The following is a 20,764-nucleotide window of genomic DNA, read 5'->3' on the forward strand; positions in this document are numbered from 1 at the left end:
ATTAAAAAATAATTCAAAGAAAAACTTTTTTTAGTCAACAAAAAATTCTATTAAAATATTACTTATATTTTAGAGATTATTTTTCACATCAAACTAAACAAAAAAAGTTAAGAGATAATATGAAAACTATTGAAAAATAACTTTATCTCATTTTGAGGCTACTACCAAATATAAGAAAATGAGATAGTATTCCAAAAATATAATTTTAGGAAAAATGACTTATTCTAGAAAACATTATTTGAAGCGTAATTATTGGTTCATAATTATGGGATAACCTTCTATTTATCCTTTGATTATCTTAATTTACATCAGAATTTTATTTGAAAATTCTAGTATTTGTTAAAATATATGGTACACATAATTTTTTTTTTTTTTGTGTATGTAAAAAATTTATTTAATCTTAAACATTAATATAGGGAATTACCTTATTAAATATTTTTTGTAATAATAAATAAGCTTTTTTTCTTTTCTTTGCAGTGAATAATAGATAAACGTTTAAGAATAAAGATTGTATAAACAAAAAATATGTTACACTGTGTTTATGAATCACAAATTTTAAGGGTAAAATGGCATTACTGAAAATAAAAATTAAATTCCTAACTTTTTGTCAAATCTGCAAATGACTTTGATATTTCAACCATACTTCTCTTTTTTTTGGTAAATGACATTACAAGTTACAACCATACCAAGTACCTTTCCTTGCTGGCTGTTTGATAACGGGAAATTTCGTGTGATGAATGATAAGGCAAGTGCTATCCCAATTTCACTGTTAAACGAACCTTTTGTGTGTGTGTGTGTGTGTGTGGGGATAATAATACTGCTAATATCAAACTTATTTGCCATGAAATGTATTAATTTTTATTTCAAAGAGACAAATACATTTTTTCTTGATCCGAGGATGATGAAAGCATTCGGAAAAAACTCAAGTCGCCCTCCCTATCCATTTCTATTCAGCGAAAAAAAGAAGAAGAAAGCATTTGAGAAAATAACGGAGAGATTAATGTTGCAAGCTGGCAATTGGGAAATAAATTCCTATGTAAATTACTTTCCAGCAGTTTTCTGTTGACTCCATTGTTCATTTCAATTCAAGGAATCATTGTTAAAGACTTAGAAACATTGGAGCCATTTTCAGCTATATAATAAAGACTTTGGAATAATTGGACAGTTAGCCCTTACTTCCACCCAAAGAGTTTAAAAGAAAATGGCTTATTTTATTGAAACTTCAAACTTTACAGCATTATATCTTTCTGTACTTTTTTTAATGCCTTTTGTTAATTTTAAGTAAAATATAGCTTACTTCCACTTAAGGGTTTGCTGTACAAATATCAAGAAAATTATATAAAACCGCTTCGAATTTTGCATAACAGCATAACAATTAATAAATTATTGAAACGTTATATATATATATATATTTTTTTTTTTTCTTTTCTAAAATATGTTAATTTTAACTCATAATTGAACTCCTTCTCAGAAAAAAAAAACTTATAATTGAACATGTAATATTATTTAACCTGATTTCTTGGACCATCTGTTAACGTGAACTAATTTAGTTTCATGATTCATTTGCAAATCATTATCATTGTCTTCTTGAATTTTTCTCTCCCCTCGTCACCCCCAAGGTCCCAACAACTTGATGAAATGATCAATTTCATTATCTATTCTCTCCTTTCCCTTGAGATGATATATTTTATTATACAAATTTTTAAAAATATATATTAATTTGATAGTTGAAAGATGGGGCATTTAAATCTTAGATGTCTTTGTTTGATAGTTATGTAGTTTAAAATTTATTCTATTATCAAAACATATACACTATATTTATTTTTAGATTTGCTAATTATCAATTTTTTTTTATCATTAAATGAAGTCAGTCAATTCAAAAACAAATGAAGGATCATCTTTCCCACTTTTCTTTCACCCACACTCCATCTCATGAATTAATTATCCCTTTTCAAAACATTTTATTATTGCTCCAACAGATATATAATTAAAAAGACCCTTTTACTTTTTGTTTTTTTTTTTTGAGTAAACCCTTTTGCTTTTTGTAAAAAGGAAAATAACATGATGGAATCTTCATGTACAATTCTCTATTATAATAGAAGTATAAATGATTAAGGGCAAAGTTATGAAGGGATATCAGTGTGTGTGCAATAATACAATAAAAGTGTAACAAAATATGTGTTTCAATAAAAGCGTAACAAAATAGAATTGATTATTGCTCCAATAATACGTGTGTGTGTGTTAGGATTGATTTATTTTATTTTATTAAATTCTTAATTTATTAAAAGTGAGAAACAATACAATTGTTTTAAGAAGATAAATTATGGTTTTAAAATTATATGTAAGTAAATAAGATAATTAAAAAGAAAAATATTTCAAACTCACTGGGTCCATAATTTTATTTTTTTTTGACATGGTTAAAAATCACTGCAATCCATAATTTTATTTATTTTTGAAATGGTTAAAAATCACTACTCTACAATGCAGCCCCCTTAGACTAACATGCCAGTGGCAGTGTAAGCTCAAAGGAGAGCTGCAACATATGATATTATAACTAATTTGACGATTATAAGAGCATAGGAATCTCTTAGTTAATATCCAATTCCTATCCAAAAAAGAAGAAGAAGTTAATATCCAATTTATATATATATATACACACACACATATAGTTACATACACACACAATTGTAGTAGAACTTAGCCTGTATATTAAAAAGTAGGGTTTTTTTTTTTTTTTTTTTTTTTGAGTGTAACAACGCATTCATCAAATTAATTAAAAAAAAAAATTAAAGTGCAATGACCAATGACCAATGACCAGATACAATTACTTCCATTTTTGGTAGCTCCAAGTATACAACTTCATCCATTAATTTTTGGTAGGTCCAAGGGACAATTTCTAAGCACTATATCCACAGAACATGGAATTTGGATAATGTTGGAATGGAGACTATATTGGGTCTATTCCTGTGTTCCATCCTCATACTTGTCAAGAAATTAAAGGGGGAAATATTACTAAATAATGGGGCCTTGACCCATTCGCCTTTGCTGAGTTAGTTGTGTAAGCTTGATCTGATCATTCCACGTAAAAAGTCACAGTTTTCTTTGGTTTAACCAGTAATTATCAATTAATTAAATTGAACTACATAAGTCTAATATGCATACTACCATAAGATGTTTAGAAGATCTTCTATTTTTTTTTTTTTTATATATTAATAGTTTGATGTTTATAACTTTTATTTTCTTTGGGGAGGTTTGGCATGATGTCTGAGGAATGAATTTTTCTATTGCTCTCTTTTTTCTTTTTTCTTTTTTTTTTTCTTTTTTGGAGAGAAAATGTACAAGCAAAGCAACTTCCATGTGGATTCATGATGGAAAATCAACTAATTCGAGAATTATGAGTCATCATGGATTATCTCATATACACACATCACATGCGACTATCTGAGCGATGAGTTCATTGGTCAAGCGTAACGTGTTCTTGGAGGTTGTAGAATTTAAATTCAATATATCACATTATCAGTTCATAGGGTATTAACTATTAAGAATGTCTCGTGGATTGAAAGAGACTGAGACTACATTTTTTTTTAAAACAAAATATAATAGATGAGACACCAATCTCTCATATATTAATATATGTGTGTGTGTAACAAATGTGTCTTATGTGGTTATTTCTCTCATAACGTCTAGGTAAGTTTTTACAAGTAAGAAAGCATATATTTAATGGATAAGATAATTATTTTTTTGCTAATGTTAATATCCAAACCTCTTTTAGTACCTAATTATTTTTTGTGTTAACACAATGATACAACAGAAGAAAATGAATAAGTTATTACAACTGTCTTTCATGAAGGTAGAGAAAATACTATGGACTTATATTCTGTTTTCAAAAATAATAGTAGTACTAAAAAAATACTTTTTTATATTTATGTTTAATTCTTGTTTTATTTATCGTCTAATCCTTTGATAATCTTGATTTACATGATAAATTAATTTGAAAAGTAGCCGTATTTAATTGAAATATATGATGATACACAATTTTTTATATCCACCATATACATCTAATCTTAAATATTAATATAGAGTATTGCTTTATTTGTTATTAAAAAAAAAGTATTGCTTTATTTAATATTTTTATAATAATAGATGAACCATTAAGATTCTATATATTTCTTAAAAAAAGGATTACATAGATTATTTTTATGAAATTACATAGATATTTAAATTTTGTTTATGGACCATAAATTATAAGGAGAAAATGTCATTTCTGAAACTAAAAGTTAAGTTCTTAACGTTTTCTCAAATTTTCCAAATGATATTGACATTGCAATAACCATACTAAGTGCCTTCCTGCTGGCTGTTTGGTAATGGGAATTTTGTTTGATGATTGATAACACAAATACCATTTCAATTGGACAAAATTTTGGCTACAATTTCACTCGATATCGATTTACTGGATAAGAATTTTGATAAATTTATTATTGAATTACATTTTTTTAATATTCTTAGTGGTTGCAAAATTTCAGAAGATCAAAGACCAATAATTATATATTTCATTAATCAAATGTCTCGTTTTCTTTTTTCTTTTTTTCTTTCTGTCGGAGGAAAATGTACAGGCAACTTCAAAGTGGACTCTCACGTACACAAGTCAGTCAGCATCCTCACTTTTCTTTCAGCCAAACTCCATTTCATGATTAATAATTTCTTTTCAAAACATTTAATTATTGCTTCAACAAATAGATAATTAAAAATACCTGTTTTGCTTGCTGCATTCATGACTCAACTTCACTAATCACTACATGACAACATGTATCCCCTAACCTTTTGTACAAGGACAAATAACACGATGAAATCCTCGTGTATAATGTTCTATTATAATAAAAATATAAACAATTAAGAGCCAATATATGAAGGGAGATCTCTGCGTGTCTGTTTGGATTTGTTTTTTGTTAATTTGTTTAATTTATTAAAAATGGGTAAGAATATAGTTATAACTAGGAGAAAATGAGGTTTTAAAAAATTGTATATAAATAAATAAGAAAATAATTTTAAACAAAGTTTAGATACAAACTTAATTGTAGCTAGTGATTACAACTCCTACTAAAAATATTAACATGACTATATATTTTAAAAATCTAACACTTGGATTGTATATACATTCTTAATACACACGTCAAATTTCATGCCAATTAGATGTTATTTACTATTCAATTCATAAACTTATTTTTTAAGCATAAATTTAAACTACAAAAATTTAAAATTTAAACATTTGATTGATAACATAGTTATTGATTTTTTATCTTTTAGAAATTTTGTAACCATAATTAATATAAGAAGAAAATGTTATCTAATTATAAATTTATCAAAATTCATATTCAATAAAAATATTTTTGATAGAATTATAGTCATTAGCTATAATTAAGTTTACATCCAAACCTTGTCAATAAATTTTTTTAAAGAATAATTCAAATCACAAAGCACGCGATCACGATCCCATAAGGCCATAACCCAAGTGTAAGCTTAAAGGACAGCTGCAACATATAATATTATATATAACTAGACTTAGAAGATTTTAATCAGTGCATGCGATTCTCTTAGTCAAAATCCAATGGTCATATTATACATTATCGTAGCACGTAGGACTCAGCATGTACATAGAAAGTAAGGACCCATTTTACTTTTTCTTTTTTTAACAGTGCAATGACCCCATATGATGATTCGAAAAAAAAAAAATGACCCCATATGGCTTATACCGATTCTTCCATATTTGGTAGGTCCGAGGTACAGTTTCTTCTGGGATTCAGCCGATACATTACATTGAAATTTGGATGGTTTCATCCTCATACTTGTAAAGAAAAGAGGGAACTATTTAATTAAAGTATTAATAATGGGGACTTTGACCCATTCATGATTAAGGTCACTATCAGTGTGTCGTGAAAGCTTTTTCCAATCATTCGACGTGTGTTACGTGTCATATGTGTTTGTTGATTTCGAATCAAATAGGCCCGAATACAAGTCATTGTTTTCTTTTTCTTTTTTGCTAAATAGTCATAGTTTTGTAGTTGGGCAACTCCAATCCATAACTACAAAAATTAAGTCTTTTTCTATGCATTATAAACTCAGTTTAAACACTATTATTATTATTTTCGTGTGTATTCTAATATGTATTATTGTTTACTCAAAAAGAATAGTCATAGTTTTTTTTTTTTTTTTTTGGGTTTAACAAGTGATTGACAGTCATAGTTTTAAATATATATATATATATAGAGAGAGAGAGAGAGAGAGAGAGAGAGATGCATATCTAACATAAAAACATACCACAAACTTAAATAAAAAATTCATAAAATATTTTTTAAAACAAAGAGAAATAAATAAGTCATGTAAGATTATAAAATTTTAGATTCATATATTTCGATTTTTTTTTTAAATCAACCTAGCTGTCTCTGCACCTTACCTCCTTTATCACTAAACATTAAACTACTAGAATTTTTTCTATTAAAAAATCAAACAACTAAATAGCTTACCGAATTCCAAAAATTATATAGCAATTAACATATTGGCAAACCCCACAACGCGCCCCCCCCCCCCCAAAAAAAAAAAAAAGGAAAAAAGAAAAGAAAAAGAAAAGAAAAGAAGAACAAAGCAAAAACGAATCACTTGAGATGAGAAGTGGAAAATGATGAAGAAAGGAAGAGTGCTAAATAAGTTGAAGAAAAAGTACTAGACAACATGGGACAACAAATAGCTGTTAAAGTTATTTAGGAAAAGAAAAAAAAAAGCTTGTTAAGAGTCTTGATCATCACCTTACAAATAAAAGAAGCAATTATTTTATTCCGTTTAGCATTTTTTTTTTCCTTCCTTGGGTTAAAATTTTATTAGAGGAAGGAAAATAATAGAGTTCTGCAATTACTTTAAGACTTAACTTAGGTTCAGTGTCTTAGTTACACTAGATCCATTTAGAACACGTATAGGTGGACATAGAACCCGAACCCTACTCATTGATTTAGTCCTATGGGTTAAACGAATAAGATCCCCTTGACCTAACTTTATAGTGTACTTTACAAAACAAAGGAAAATTCCTCAACGTACCTTGGGTTGGCCGAAAATGCTCTCAAATGGTAAAATAACTAAAATCAGTGAAATTTTATGTGGGGGAAATCTTCAAAATAACCCATCGGTTTTTAGGGGAGGACTGTGTAATTTGGCCAAGGGGAATGACTGGCTTTTCTTAAACGAAGAGTCCTTTTTCTTTTTACGTAAATTGTGCCTTATATTCAAGGTTTTTGTATGCCTATAGTTGTCCCTCCTTGATTATAGCCCACGAGCCCAAAATTAGGAAAAAAGGCCTAAGACCCAACTATGGGCTTACTCAATCTGAGCCCCTCCAATTCCATTAACAAGATTTAATTGACATTTGAACAATCACATGATAAGATAAAGACTCTGAATTTAGTAAGTACGGGATGGAAAATTTATGTTTTACACAAACTAATAATGATTGTCACATTAGTATTTTACTTAAAATTTAATACATCTTACCACACCTAATAACATCTTAATAAATTTTCAATTTGATTGAATTTATATATGAGTATTAGAATTGATTAGGTGTAATTGTGTTTATTCTTAAATATGTAATTAGATGATATGGCATGTTGGGATTAGAGAGGTGAAACATGAGTTTTACATCACGTCCTTATAGAATTTAATTTCTAAGAGGAATAGGCAAACTTTGGTTTGGCATTTTTAGATATAAATGGGATGAGTTTATGATGCAATTCCTAGAATTTAATAGGGTTTTGTATGTAAAATTGTTAATGGCCAGTTTGGAAGTTTAGAGAGGGAGGAGAGTAGAGGGGAGTAGAGGGGAGGAGAGTAGTGGGGAGGAGAATAGAGGGGAATGGTTATCCTCCACTTTATTTAGATGTTTTTAAAATTAGTAAGGGGAAGGGAGTAATTAGCCCTTCCTCTTGTTTGAATGTTTTAAAAATTAAGATGGAAATAAGAGGAAATGATTTAAATAGACAAATTTACTCATATTTGAAAATAAACTTGCAACATTGGTTTATGATTAATTTGTTAGATTAAATAATTATTTAATCAACATTCTCAGTCCATCAAATACCACTAATAAAAGTATAAAACTACTATTAACTATTATAAAATAATTTTTATTACCTCAAAACAAATTATAATAAAAATAAAAATAAAATTTCTTTACTATATACCTGTGATGGGTTTTTGGTGGAAATGCTGAAATTGCCTCTCATCAAAAAACATAAAAACACATTAAAATTTTCAAAATATTACAAATTAATTTACTAATTCTCCCAAAACACCCAAACAAAAAAAATGAGGAAACAAGCTAATTTTGATAATTCAACTCATAGAAACCTAATTTCTAACGAACTGTCAATTCCTTTATCATTTTCTTTCTCGTTAACCAAACAGAGGCCTTTATAATTCGTTTCTTTTCCCACACTTTCCCAGTAACCAAACAAAACGATGTCAGCATTTCTCACATATAACTTAAAAGGATGAGGACGAGCTCCGCCACGTCATGGATGAGCTCAACTTCGACCACGACGGCTTCATTTCCCTGACCGAGTTCATTGCCGTCTGCAGCTCTAGCTCCGAAGATGGCGGAGCCTTCGAGCTTCGCGACACGTTCAAGCTCTATGATCACGACCAGAACAACCTCATCTCTGCCTCCGCGCTCTAACTCGTCCTCAACCGCTTGGGCATGAAATGCTCCGTCGAAGATTGCCACTGGATGATCTGATCCATCGATTCTGATGGCAACAGAAATGTCAACTTCGAGGAGTTACAGAAGATGATCCGATCTGCCGCTCTAGGTTTTCATTTTCTCTTTTCTAATCCATTTTCCTCTTAATTGTCAAATACGAATGATGCGGTTGTGGTTGTTTTTTTGGACTATTAACAACAACTTCGTTAATTATTGCTTGTTTCTAGGTAAAATATTACTTTCTCCGAGAAAATATCCTGTCAAATATTGAAGAATTTCTTTTTAAATAATCAAAGACTATTTATATAATCGGTTTGTAATTTTGTTAATATAAAAATGGTAAATTGGGGAATTCATTTGGTTAATAATTTATCTACTCTACTCTCGCTCCAAATCTCTCTAATTTGGGGGAATTAAAAATGAGGGGTAGAGGTAGTTGAAACCACTCCAAACCCCTATCCCTCCCTCCTTTAAAAACTTTTAAACAAGGTAATTAAATTACTATCTCTCCTTTTACTCTACTCCCCCTCCTTTTTTAAACTTCCAAACAGGCCATAAAAGATTTGGGATGGAAGAACTTGACTTCTTCCCAAATCTGACCCATTATCTTCCCTTAAAAAAATTAAAAAAAAAAACAAAAAACAAAACAACGCAATTATTTGGGGAAAGAAAAATAACATCTACAATAAAATTAGTTCACACAAAATTGCACGATTTCTTTCTTATCATTGCAAATTTGGTATATTTGATGGTAAATAATATCAAATTGAGATGATACCCTTATTTTTCTAGTGTAAATAAGTATTTGACTCCTTTATAATAAAGGAACAATTGTACATGGTGGGCTGACTCTTTTAATCAACAAGTGCCAAACAAGTATTGTAAATAGTAAAAAAAAAACATTATTATTATTCTTTTGTATTTTTAGCATCTATTGTACTACAAGGACATTTGTATATAGGTTGTATCATCAGTAAACTCATTCATTTTTCACTCAAATGTCTATCATATAGGAGATTCTTAGCCTGTTAAATGATCTACATTATAGGGAAAAAAAAAATTACCGATAATACATAAGAACATAAACATGGATGGGATGACCATTTGAGAGGCAGTGGTTGAATACTCAGATCAGAAATGCTTGTGTTTTGATTGTTGGTTGCATTTACGGGTCTATGTATATAAAAAGAAGGTATTAGTATTAAATGAAATCCTCAACAAAACTAACATGTTAGGATTCAAATGAAAGTTTAGTAATAATGACATCTTTTGTGATGCCCTTGTTAGTAATTCAAACCCCCACATCCCTTTCCCCTAATATAGTAGTGTTAGTGATAGATGCATATAAAAGTAACGTTATTTCGATTACAACTTTACCATATTAACAAGTTGTGGAAAAACTTACACCTTTGGCATTATTATTAGCATAATATCTAAGTTATCACAAAAATTACCATGAGTATGCTAACTTACACGAACTAGTAACCATGGAGAGATGATACTATCTATCTGATACATATAATTGGAAAATGATACAGTTGTGGTACTTTATCCTCTCATTTTTATAATGGATTTTACGATGAATTTAATTAATGAAATCTATTATAAATATGAGAGGAGAGAACATTACATCATCATATTTAAAAAATACTTAATAATTATCTCATAAAATCATCGGCCCACATGGAATGGACCCCACAAGCCGATTCATTGAGAAATGTGGCTACATGCATCAGATACATAATGTATCATTAAACAATCAATAGGTAAAGAGATATTAAAACAAAAAAAAAAAAAAAACAAAAACAAAAAATAAACTTGGACGCATAGATCTTCTTAAGAGGCCTCTCAGTGTTTCTGGGCCTGTTCGGCTGGCCCAATACCTCACTACATTTAGATTATTTTTTTTTTTTCTCATTTTTTAGAAGCATTCCACCGCCGCATATTTTATCTACAGATAGAGAAGAAGAAAGCAGAGTGCGTTGTAGTTGGAGTTCGTGAAGTCGGCCGGGTAATGCTAACTGCCTAGGCGGGTGAGCCAACGAAAACATGGTGGCCCTCACAGCGAGCTTCGCAGCAGCACCATCAGCAGCAGCAACAATTACAATGGCGATGACGAAGAAACGCAGTAGTGGGGCAGTGTGTTACGCTGAGTTGTCGTTCCCTTCGTTTCTCCCAAAACAAGTGGAGAATATCAAAGACACTTTCGCTCGTAAGCTCGCCACGAGGATCGACAGACTTCCTGTACCTGTACGTAAACTCTCTCACTCTTCTTATTTGCCCTTAGAATTTTGTAGCGTTGTTTAATATTTTAGTGTCCTGTGTTAAACAATGCTGAAGTATGATGCTATATATTACTACCTAGAACATTATTTTATACTTTGTGTATATGTGTGCGTGTGTTTGATTCATTTTGTCCATTTCATGGTTAAGGTTTTTAAATAAAAGTGAGACCTAATATCAGGGCCGGTCCAAGCGTTTCGGAGGCCTGGCGAAATTTTCAAATGGGCCATGTTATCACTTAAGTGATATTTAACTAGCATTTTATATAATAATTTTTTTTAAATTTATTTTTTTTAATATGATTTTTTTTAGAAAATGCTAAAGTTATAACAAATTTTACTACAACTTGGTGTTGTAATGAATGTGATCAATGACATGAGGCTTACAAAAATACTAGAAATGTTATAAAATTTACAACATAAGAATTACAAAAATATATTACCGATTGCAAATATTCATTCAAAAATGTATTAAATAGTTTGTTGAAATTCACCTATCATATTCATTGTTACATCAAATTATAAAAGTTATGGAGACCACCACGCACCCTTGGTACAGTGATCACTCTACAAGTATAAGTTCTTGTAGGGTGTGAGGGGCAATGACCGAGATTTAAGTATTTAGAAGAGAGTTTCGCACACATATACACTTAGATTAAGTTCTAGTAGAATTTTTATCTTGTATAAAAATAATTAAATAAATAAAAGTTATGTAGTAAAATTTATAGTACTTTTAACATTTTCCTATTTGAATTACTTGTGATTAGTAATATGTTTATTTGCAAGTCCTATTTATTTAAATTTGTTTTATTTCTATCTCGAACTCTACTTAATTCTTTGAGCTTTCTTAATAGTGAAAATAATGTAAGCTAAAATGTTTTAGGAGGTGTTTGATAGAGTAGTTTGAAATGAGATTTGTGTAGTTTTTTGAAATTTGTGCGGGTAAAAAAATGTGTGAAAATATGTGTAAAGCTGTTTAAAATGTAAAAATATGAGATTGAGATTGTGTAATAAACAGGCCCTTAATATCTCAAAAAATATTTATATATAAAATAATTAAAAAAAAATTGCCCCAAATTTGGGGCCTTTTCTAGTAAGGGGGCCTAGGCAATGGCCTAATTGGCCTAAGCCTAGGGCCGGCCCTGCCTAACATGCATTGCACTTTAAATAATAGTTGAAACTGGACAAGTGCTTTGGGGCATAAAAAATGGAATAGGAGATTAGGAGTAGAGTTCTTCAAAATTGCTTTTCTTAACTTAAATTAAAATAAGGGTAGTCAAAAAGAGATACTATTAATCTTTCAAATAAGATTTCTCAAATATTTTCTTTGGTTTTAATTTAAATTTATTACTGAAATTACTTTTTTGCCCACCAATAACAACCTGTAACAGCCTGCCGCTTATTATCTGTTGTGAAAGCGTTTTGAAAATGTTATAAACATAACATTTCTCTTCAAATAAGCTAAAAGATAAGTTAGGAAAATTATCAATATTATGTGTAAATTCATCCTTTAAAGATCATACTACCCATTATTGGGTACGTCCATTTGGGACATTCCAAAATAGAATAGAGAACTAACAAAATAGATAGGATGAATGGAATTAAGAGAATATTTAACTATTTAACTATTATTTTAACATCGGCCAAGCCTTGCATTCCCCTTTTCCTAAAACTATTCATGCATTTACTTATTTCCTAGACATTTCCTATTTATTATTGATTTTTAGGAGACTTATTATCTATCTAATCTTAAGGTATGTTAACAACTTAAGTCTAGAAGTACAGTAGTTATATTATATTATATTATATATATATATATATATTCTAGGCGAAAACCACATTTTCGTCTCTATATTTTCACTCAATTCCACTTTAGTCCCAAACTTTTTTTTTTCACCGCTTTTAGTCCCTATCCTGAAAACGCGTCTCGTTTTTGTCCCTGCCGTTACATCAGAGAGGAAAAATGCACACGTGACAAACGGAGTGCACTGTTGGCACACAAAAAGCTGATGTGGCCATTAAAATAAAAAATATATATTATTTGGCATTTAAAAATGCCACGTCATTAAAAAGATTAATTTATTAATTTTAACTAAATAAAAAATTAAAAACAGAAATAAAAACAATAAATTACATGAATTGAGATCTAAGTATGTCTTGAACAAGAACAATAAGAACACAAACTCAGATCTAAGAACACAAAATTAAAATTAAAAAAACACAAACCCAGAAAATAACCCCACCACCACATGCACCCCAGCAACCACCAACAACAACAACAACAAAAAACTCACCCAAACACCAACCCAGCCACCTAAACACCAACCCACAGCCACCCAAACACCAAACTACCATTGATTCAGCCACCCAAACACAGATCTGGCCAACCCAAACACCAACCCAGCCACCTAAACACTAACCCACAACCACCCAAACACCAAACCACCATTGATCTGGCCACCCAAACACTGATCTGGCCAACCCCAATACTACCAACCCAAACACGGCCAACACAATGACAGATCCGGACATCCCATGACAGATTCGACCCTGTGGATTTGTCACTTGTAGAACCCAAGAGCTGAGAGGATGAGAGAATGGGAGGAACTCTTGAGATTCAGAGTCTGGCTACCCAATCAAGACCCACGGCCATGCCACCACTACGCCACAACCATTGGACCGCCCCACAACCCAGCAAAAACCCATGCCACAAAACCCACAACCCACCTAACCCACAGCCCACAATCCTCACGCCACCACTACCACAACCACGCCATCGTCACGCCGCCACCATTGAGACAGATTGGCAGCAAAAGAGAATAGAGAGAAGTACGGTTGCATATCTGCAGTTGGGAAAGAGAGAAGGGAGAAAGAGTGTGGCGTGCATGATTGAAGAGAGAGAGAGAGAAATACAGCTCTACTGGGGTTTGATATTTTGTTGCTTTTGCTAGGGGGTTCATGTGTTGTTCTATATGAGATCCCTGTTAGTAGTTCGGGAAAGATTGTTTTGAGCTTGGAATATTGATTTTGTTCTTATTTAATTCCTTGTTTATGTTTATTCTGATGTGGATCTTATATTATATTTAATTTTGTGATCTTATTTTTTGAGTTATTCATGATTTTTGGTTTTCAATTTTGAGATCTTAAGTCTGATTTGGTGTTCTTGATGTTCTTGTTCAAATTACTTTTAGATCTTAATTCATATGAATTTTTATTTTTATTTCTGTTTTGATTTTTTTTATTTAGTTAAAATTAATAAATTAATTTTTTAAATTTAGATGCTGATGTGGCATTTTTTAATGCCAAATAATATTTTATTATTATTATTTTAATGGCCACATCAGCTTTTAGTGTGCCAACAATGCACTCTGTTCACATGTGCATTTTCTATCTTTGATGTAATGGTAGGAACTAAAACGAGACGCATTTTTTAGGATAAGGATTAAAAGTAGTGGAAAAAAAGTTAAGGACCAAAGTGAGAATCGCGTAAAAATGTAGAAACGAAAATGTGGTTTTCGCCTATATTCTATTAGCTATTAGCTATACATTATGCATTAGGTGGAATAGCAATACATAATGAATAAACATCTATTGTTCCAATGTGGGTGTTTCATTTTATACTCAACCAATCGCAGCCCGCCACTTCTACTGATTTTTCTTTATAAATTAATTGAAGTATAAGGTTAAAAAAATATATCTGACACGTCGTACTATAGCCAATGGAGTATAAAGTGGAACTCTCTTAGTGGGACACAGGATTTTTCTTCAATCATAACATGCTTCCCGTAGTTTCTACTTGAGCCTACTTGACTCCCAAGATATAATATTTCCTATTTGTGGCTGCATATATCCTTTTTAATACAATGTGCCTGCCAAAAATTGCAGGTCAGCTTCTCGGATAATAGTATCATGAGTAGTTGTCTGAGGCCATTAATACAGAGCAAGACAAGTCCAGTGGTTCTTCTCCATGGTTTTGACAGGTCTTTAGCATTACTGTTTTGAAAGAATTCATTTGCTTAATTTATCTATGTAGTTCACCACTAGATCTTATTATTCAGCTCCTGTTTAGAATGGAGGTACCCATATCCGTTGCTTGAGGAGGCTGGTTTAGAGACTTGGGCTGTGGACATACTTGGTTGGGGTTTCTCTGATTTAGGTTTGTTTTATCTGCTTGTGTGTGACTGTGTGTGTATATATGGGTTTTTTGGCCTATTAGCAAATTAGCATTTACTTGAGCTCTAGACAGACTAGGCATATCCTTTCTCGGACTAAAGCTTTGTTGTTGTTGCGTGTTTACTCTTTTTTAAGAAAAAATGCTTTGTTTCTTGTTTCATGTGTCAGAAAGGCTTCCACCATGTAACGTGAAATCTAAGCGTGAACACTTTTATCAGGTACTTCTTATTGGTTCATGGATGTCTTTTATTCTTGCATATATGAAGGAAATCTTATCACCAAATTTGTATTGTGATGGAAGCTTTAAATATAATAGGAAGCCTAAAACATACATATGACACTTTGATAGCTTATTTGCATGTCCTTTATAAGTGATATGGCTAAGTTTTTCTGGCATCGTTATGAAGCTTTGAGTCAATATATTCTTTTTATTAGTTTAAATAAAATTGACAGTCAAATTGCATGTTTGCATTTTATGGGCATATCATCATGTCATTGGCAGAAGAACCTATCTCCAGTACATAATGATAGCACCTTGTTTACATACATCATGTTTTATCCTTAATTGGATTTATCTCATCTTATCTCGACAACAGCTTTGGAAATCACACATCAAAAGGCCAATTATGACATATGACACTTTGACAGCTTATTTGCATGTCCTTTATAAGTTAGTGATGTGGCTAAGTTTTGCTGGCATTGTTATGAAGCTTTAATTCAATATATTCTATTAATCAATTTAAATGAAATCGAGAATCCATTGCATGTTTGAGTTTTGTGGGCATATCATTGGCAGAAGAACCTATCTCCAGTACATAATGATAGCACCTTGTTCACATTCATCGTGTTTTATCCTTAAATGGACTTGTCTCATCTCAACAACAGCTTTGGAAATCACACATCAAAAGGCCGATGATATTGGTTGGACCAAGCCTTGGTGCTGCTGTTGCAATTGACTTTGTAGCTAACCATCCAAAAGCCGTGAGTATATTGAATAATTGAACTTATGATTATGAACCTCTATCCACTCTAACGTTCTATGAAACGTCATTGTTTCTAGTTCACGTTTTTCAGGTTGAAAAGCTGGTTTTAATTGATGCAAGTGTGTATGCAGAAGGCACAGGAAATCTAGCAACTTTACCCAAAATTGCAGCATATGCTGGGGTGAGTCTTTCCATAAATCTGTTAGTCCAGACTACTAACAATTTTAAATTATTTCTGCTATCAAAATTTATTTAAGGCCATCACGTCATAAAAGTCATGTTTTTTTTTAGCTCATTGCCTGAGCCTTAACTTATGTTAATATTGTTTTATTTAGAGGCTTCCTTTCTGTTAGTGATGTCTTCAGTCAGTTTATCTATTTTTATTGTTAAGTACACATGTGCACTGCTCAAATGGCATCTCTCCTCCTTATAGGAATAAGCTGGAGGTGAGATCATGGCTTCTTCTTCTTCAAATGAATTATATTATTCTTAATACAAACCACCTGAATACTTTCCCTCATATTGCCACTATCCAACTCAACACCCTCTGCGTGAGTGCTTAGCCACCCATGATCCCTTTAGTTAATCATTGATTATGATGCTTGTGTTTAGATGTTAATATGGTCATGTATAAAGCTTGTATACTTGATTCTCAAATGTCGATACATAGTAATGCTTCAGGCTTTTCTATGAGAGGCTTCAGAAACAGGAGAATTCTCAAATAATTTTGATCAGATATAAGCTTCGCATCATGCTATTCTTATTAATTTACCTGAAGGAAAATTACCAAAAATTGAAACTTTCTAGTTTCTGAGGTCCATCAGGTTTACAAGAGTTGATAGTGGATAATATATGTAGTGAGTTGTTACCTTCAATTCAAGGATATTTACAGGTTTTCCAACCAAATGAACAACTGTTGCCTCTTGCTTTTTGGACTTGCCTGCAAAAATGTGAGAGAGGAGGAGCAAGCGTTATAATTGCCTCAGCACCTTGCATTTTGCATTTTGCATTTTTTATACATGGTTCACCTCGTACAATCTGTAATTTTAACATTTTAATTACATGTGAAAGTGTCTCAGAATTAACCATTAAAGATCAACTAATGCAGATGATATGTTCTGGTTTTGGTATGCTATCCTTTTATTCATCACCTGACATTATAAAAACTGTTGATTGTGTTTTCTCTAACAGCACCTATTATGACTAAGTACTTTGCAATAATGGATTCTAGTAAGTCACTTATACAAATGCAAAGTAGATAATATGACCATAGTTGTCTTTTTTTAATAATAAAAAAAGGAAGTTAGGTGTTAAAATTTAAAAGCAAAGCAAAATAAGCCTTCTTTAGTTATGCCTAACCCTTTTTTTTTTTTTTGGGGGGGGGGGTGGGTGTTGGGGAGGTTGTGTTATACATTAATTTACAATGACTGTGGGCACTCTTTTTGGATCAGGTTTATTTATTGAAGAGCATCTTGCTGCGCTTATATGTAAATGTTTTGTCCTTCACTGGCATCTCATTTGGTACCAGCTTAGATTGGACTAAGTGAGTGTATACTCAGAAAAAGTTCTTGTTTTTATCATTAGTCTTACTGTATCATAATATCTTTAAAAATATGAGGTCTGCATTGGTGATCTTGGATCTAATGATATTTTTTTCCTGTTATCTAATGTAGGTGGGCCGCTTGCATTGTCTATATCCTTGGTGGGAAGATGCAACTGTGGATTTTATGATTAGTGGGGGTTATAATGTTAGTGCACAGATACAACAGGTATATGCCAAATTGCTTTGCCATTTAAATCAACAAATGTTATTGTGTCGTTTTGTCCTGTATATACAAAAGAGGGACCTTGTTATAAAACAAATGGAGTGGGAACAATGCTTAGAGAAGGGGAAACTTAAGTTTGCATATAACAGATATCTATGGATATGGTGCATGTCAAGGAGAACCATTTGTGGTTCATGGAAAAGGACATTGTGTCCAAGAGGTCATAGATCCTTCATTCATTTTCAGGCATTTCATTTCTCTTATTGCTTGATCTTTTTAACTTTCTGGTGCCCCAAAAGATGGTCAATAAATCCCTGCAGCAACTTCTGAATGATCTCCAACATGGGAAATTTAATTGGCAGATGCAACTGCCTCGGTTTTTTATCATGTTCATTAATTTGTGCTGCTTCCCAATCTCTTTTCTGGATCCTTAAGTCTTTGAGAATTTTTTTTTTTTAAATAACAACAATAATAATTTTTATTAGAGGAAGTTTTCTAAACCTCCCCCCCCCCCCCCTCTCTCCCCCTCTTTTGCTGTGTAGAACACGTGGCAGGTGTCCATGTCATAAGTTTGGTGGATCTAAGCATGAAATTTACTACAAGTCGCTTGTCTTCCTCACATATCATTGGAGTTGCCATTTTGAGCTCAAAGTTGTTAAATAAATTATCCATGACAAGAATAATTGAAGATGTACTATTCGTGTGTGTATGAGAGAGAGAGAGAGAGAGAGAGAGAGAGGATCCTGATAAGAGTGGTCCTTAAATTTTGTGTGGGAATGAATCTGCCTTTAGTTCCAGAAGAAGGTTTATTGGCATATACTTAGTTGTGTTCGTGTTTTTACCTCTTCACCCCCCACGTCTCTATCCCCTTCTAATAAAATTTCATATCTCAATGAATGCCACAAAATTTTACTGTCTCTGAAAATGCTGTTTTCAATTTTGTTTACCAGGTAAAGCAGAAGACATGTATCATATGGGGTGAGGATGACCAGATCATTAGTAACAAGCTTGCAGTGGTTAGTTTATTTTATGGATATAAAGCATAGAAGAATGCAACAGATAAGTAATGGAAAACATGCTCAGGATTCAGTTGGAATAACAGTTTGCTTAATTTTTGGTGCATTATGCAGAACTGCACTGTGAACTCCAAATGCAACTATACGTCAAATACCAGATTGTGGTCATCTTCCTCATGTTGAGAGGCCAAACTCAGTTGCCAAATTTATTGTGGATTTTGTTCATGAAGATTGCTATAAAGAGGCTGAATGTGTTTCCCAATATTGAAGTCCACTTTCCACTAGTTCAAGGTAATTTTGTAAATGTAAAAGACTATCACAATTTGCATTCCATTTTGTTGAAGATGACAAGCCATCTTTTTATTAATTTGTTAGGCAAGAAACTTATTCGTAATTGACATAGATGCTGCCAGTCATTTTATTTGTACCATTGTATGCATTAAAACTGAATTAAATATGTAACTTATTAACAACAGTCCTGCGTAGAAAACTATTATAATCAATTTCACATCCATGTGATGCTTCAATTACCCATTCAGGAATTGCTTAATTTCCTATATTTGCTCCATTGTTTGCTTACCAAAATGGAATCTGCATCCTGTTGTAAATTTCTTGCTTCTTTCTACAAATTGATGAGGAAGTTGGATAGAAGAACAATACTGCATGCTTCAGTATCGAAATGGTTTAGTGCTTTTCAGATTCGAGGACTCCCGTTATCATTGTTATGTATCCTGTTTTAGTAATCAAAGTATAGTTTTGATGAAATTATTAGCACAATAACCATATCTTGTAAAGATTTTTCCAAAAACTAATTTACACTTTATTTATGTGGCAACTTTGATCAATAGTCTGTTGAATCGACCCTAAAATTGTTGTTGGAATTGAAACTTTATGTATACGATATTGCATGTTATCTATAAAAGTAGGGCCTTTCAAATTCCTGGGGCTGCAGCTGACCAGGAATCATTTTCATTGAAAGGAATGCAAGATTGTATTCAAACATCTACTAGTGTTTGAATGTGATATGCTTAGCAAAATTTCTTGCTAGAAATGCTGATGATGAAGCTTGGGACCAAAACTCTTGTCAAACAAAATTTTCTCTTTTCAAGGAACAAATGAGACCAAAACACATCAAATGCTTTTCTTTTCCTTTTATGAGCAGATGAATAAGAATGCAATGCGGATCAGCAATAGAAGCTGTACCTGGAAAGCAGTCTATACAACTTTAGATAATGGAAGGGATTTTGTAGTGTTAGTAGCTAGAATTAATGGTGGTACAAAAACATGGTCAGGATTTAATGATATCAATGTAAAGATATGAAGTTGTGAGGCGCTAGATCTACTTTTCTGAGTCACTTCCCAGAAAATTATGTAATCCACCTTGAAAAAGTGAGTCTAATACTAGCTACCATTGCTAAATCAAGCAAAACCTTGTTCAGATTTACCATGTAGATGTCAATAATTAAATGCTTGAAAATACGATTTGAGGAAAGTGAGTCTTTTGTCTTTACTGTTTGTGGTTACCATAACACTTTGGGGATCTCACGTTTTTGTTTTCAACTAGCTTTCAGGTATCTGCAGAGGCGGAGTCAGAAATATTTCTATAGGGGGGCAAGCTAATTATAATAAAGTTCTTAAGTTTTTTTTTGAGGGGGAATGAAGTTCTTAAGTTGGAAAAAAATTAATGACTAAAAAGTGAAATCAGTGTTTTATTTCATATATTAACTTTAACTCAACAAAGTTACTCTATATTCTTTTTTGCTACCGAAATCATTAATAATTGATTTTTAGGCTCGGATTG

The 20,764-nt window shown here is 31.7% G+C and overlaps 1 protein-coding gene and 1 long non-coding RNA gene across 2 annotated transcripts; both read left to right on the top strand.

Annotated features, from left to right (window-relative positions):
• Positions 1 to 10,590: 10,590 nt before the first annotated feature.
• On the top strand, positions 10,591 to 18,993 carry LOC112011327 (alpha/beta hydrolase domain-containing protein VTE7-like). The gene is made up of 8 exons (XM_065775920.1): positions 10,591 to 10,993; positions 14,911 to 15,005; positions 15,084 to 15,181; positions 15,367 to 15,416; positions 16,084 to 16,179; positions 16,273 to 16,362; positions 17,855 to 17,950; positions 18,898 to 18,993. Exons 1-8 carry the CDS (start codon positions 10,793 to 10,795, stop codon positions 18,991 to 18,993), a joined length of 822 nt encoding a protein of 273 aa, XP_065631992.1. The 5' UTR covers positions 10,591 to 10,792.
• Positions 18,994 to 19,083: 90 nt separating this feature from the next.
• On the top strand, positions 19,084 to 20,455 carry LOC136061112 (uncharacterized). The gene is made up of 2 exons (XR_010629949.1): positions 19,084 to 19,254; positions 20,073 to 20,455. It is a non-coding gene; the product is annotated as an uncharacterized LOC136061112 (long non-coding RNA).
• The last annotated feature ends 309 nt before the right edge of the window (positions 20,456 to 20,764 follow it).

This window comes from Quercus suber, unplaced genomic scaffold, assembly GCF_002906115.3.
Source record: "Quercus suber isolate HL8 unplaced genomic scaffold, Cork oak 2.0 scaffold_122, whole genome shotgun sequence".
Classification (NCBI taxonomy): Eukaryota; Viridiplantae; Streptophyta; class Magnoliopsida; order Fagales; family Fagaceae; genus Quercus; species Quercus suber.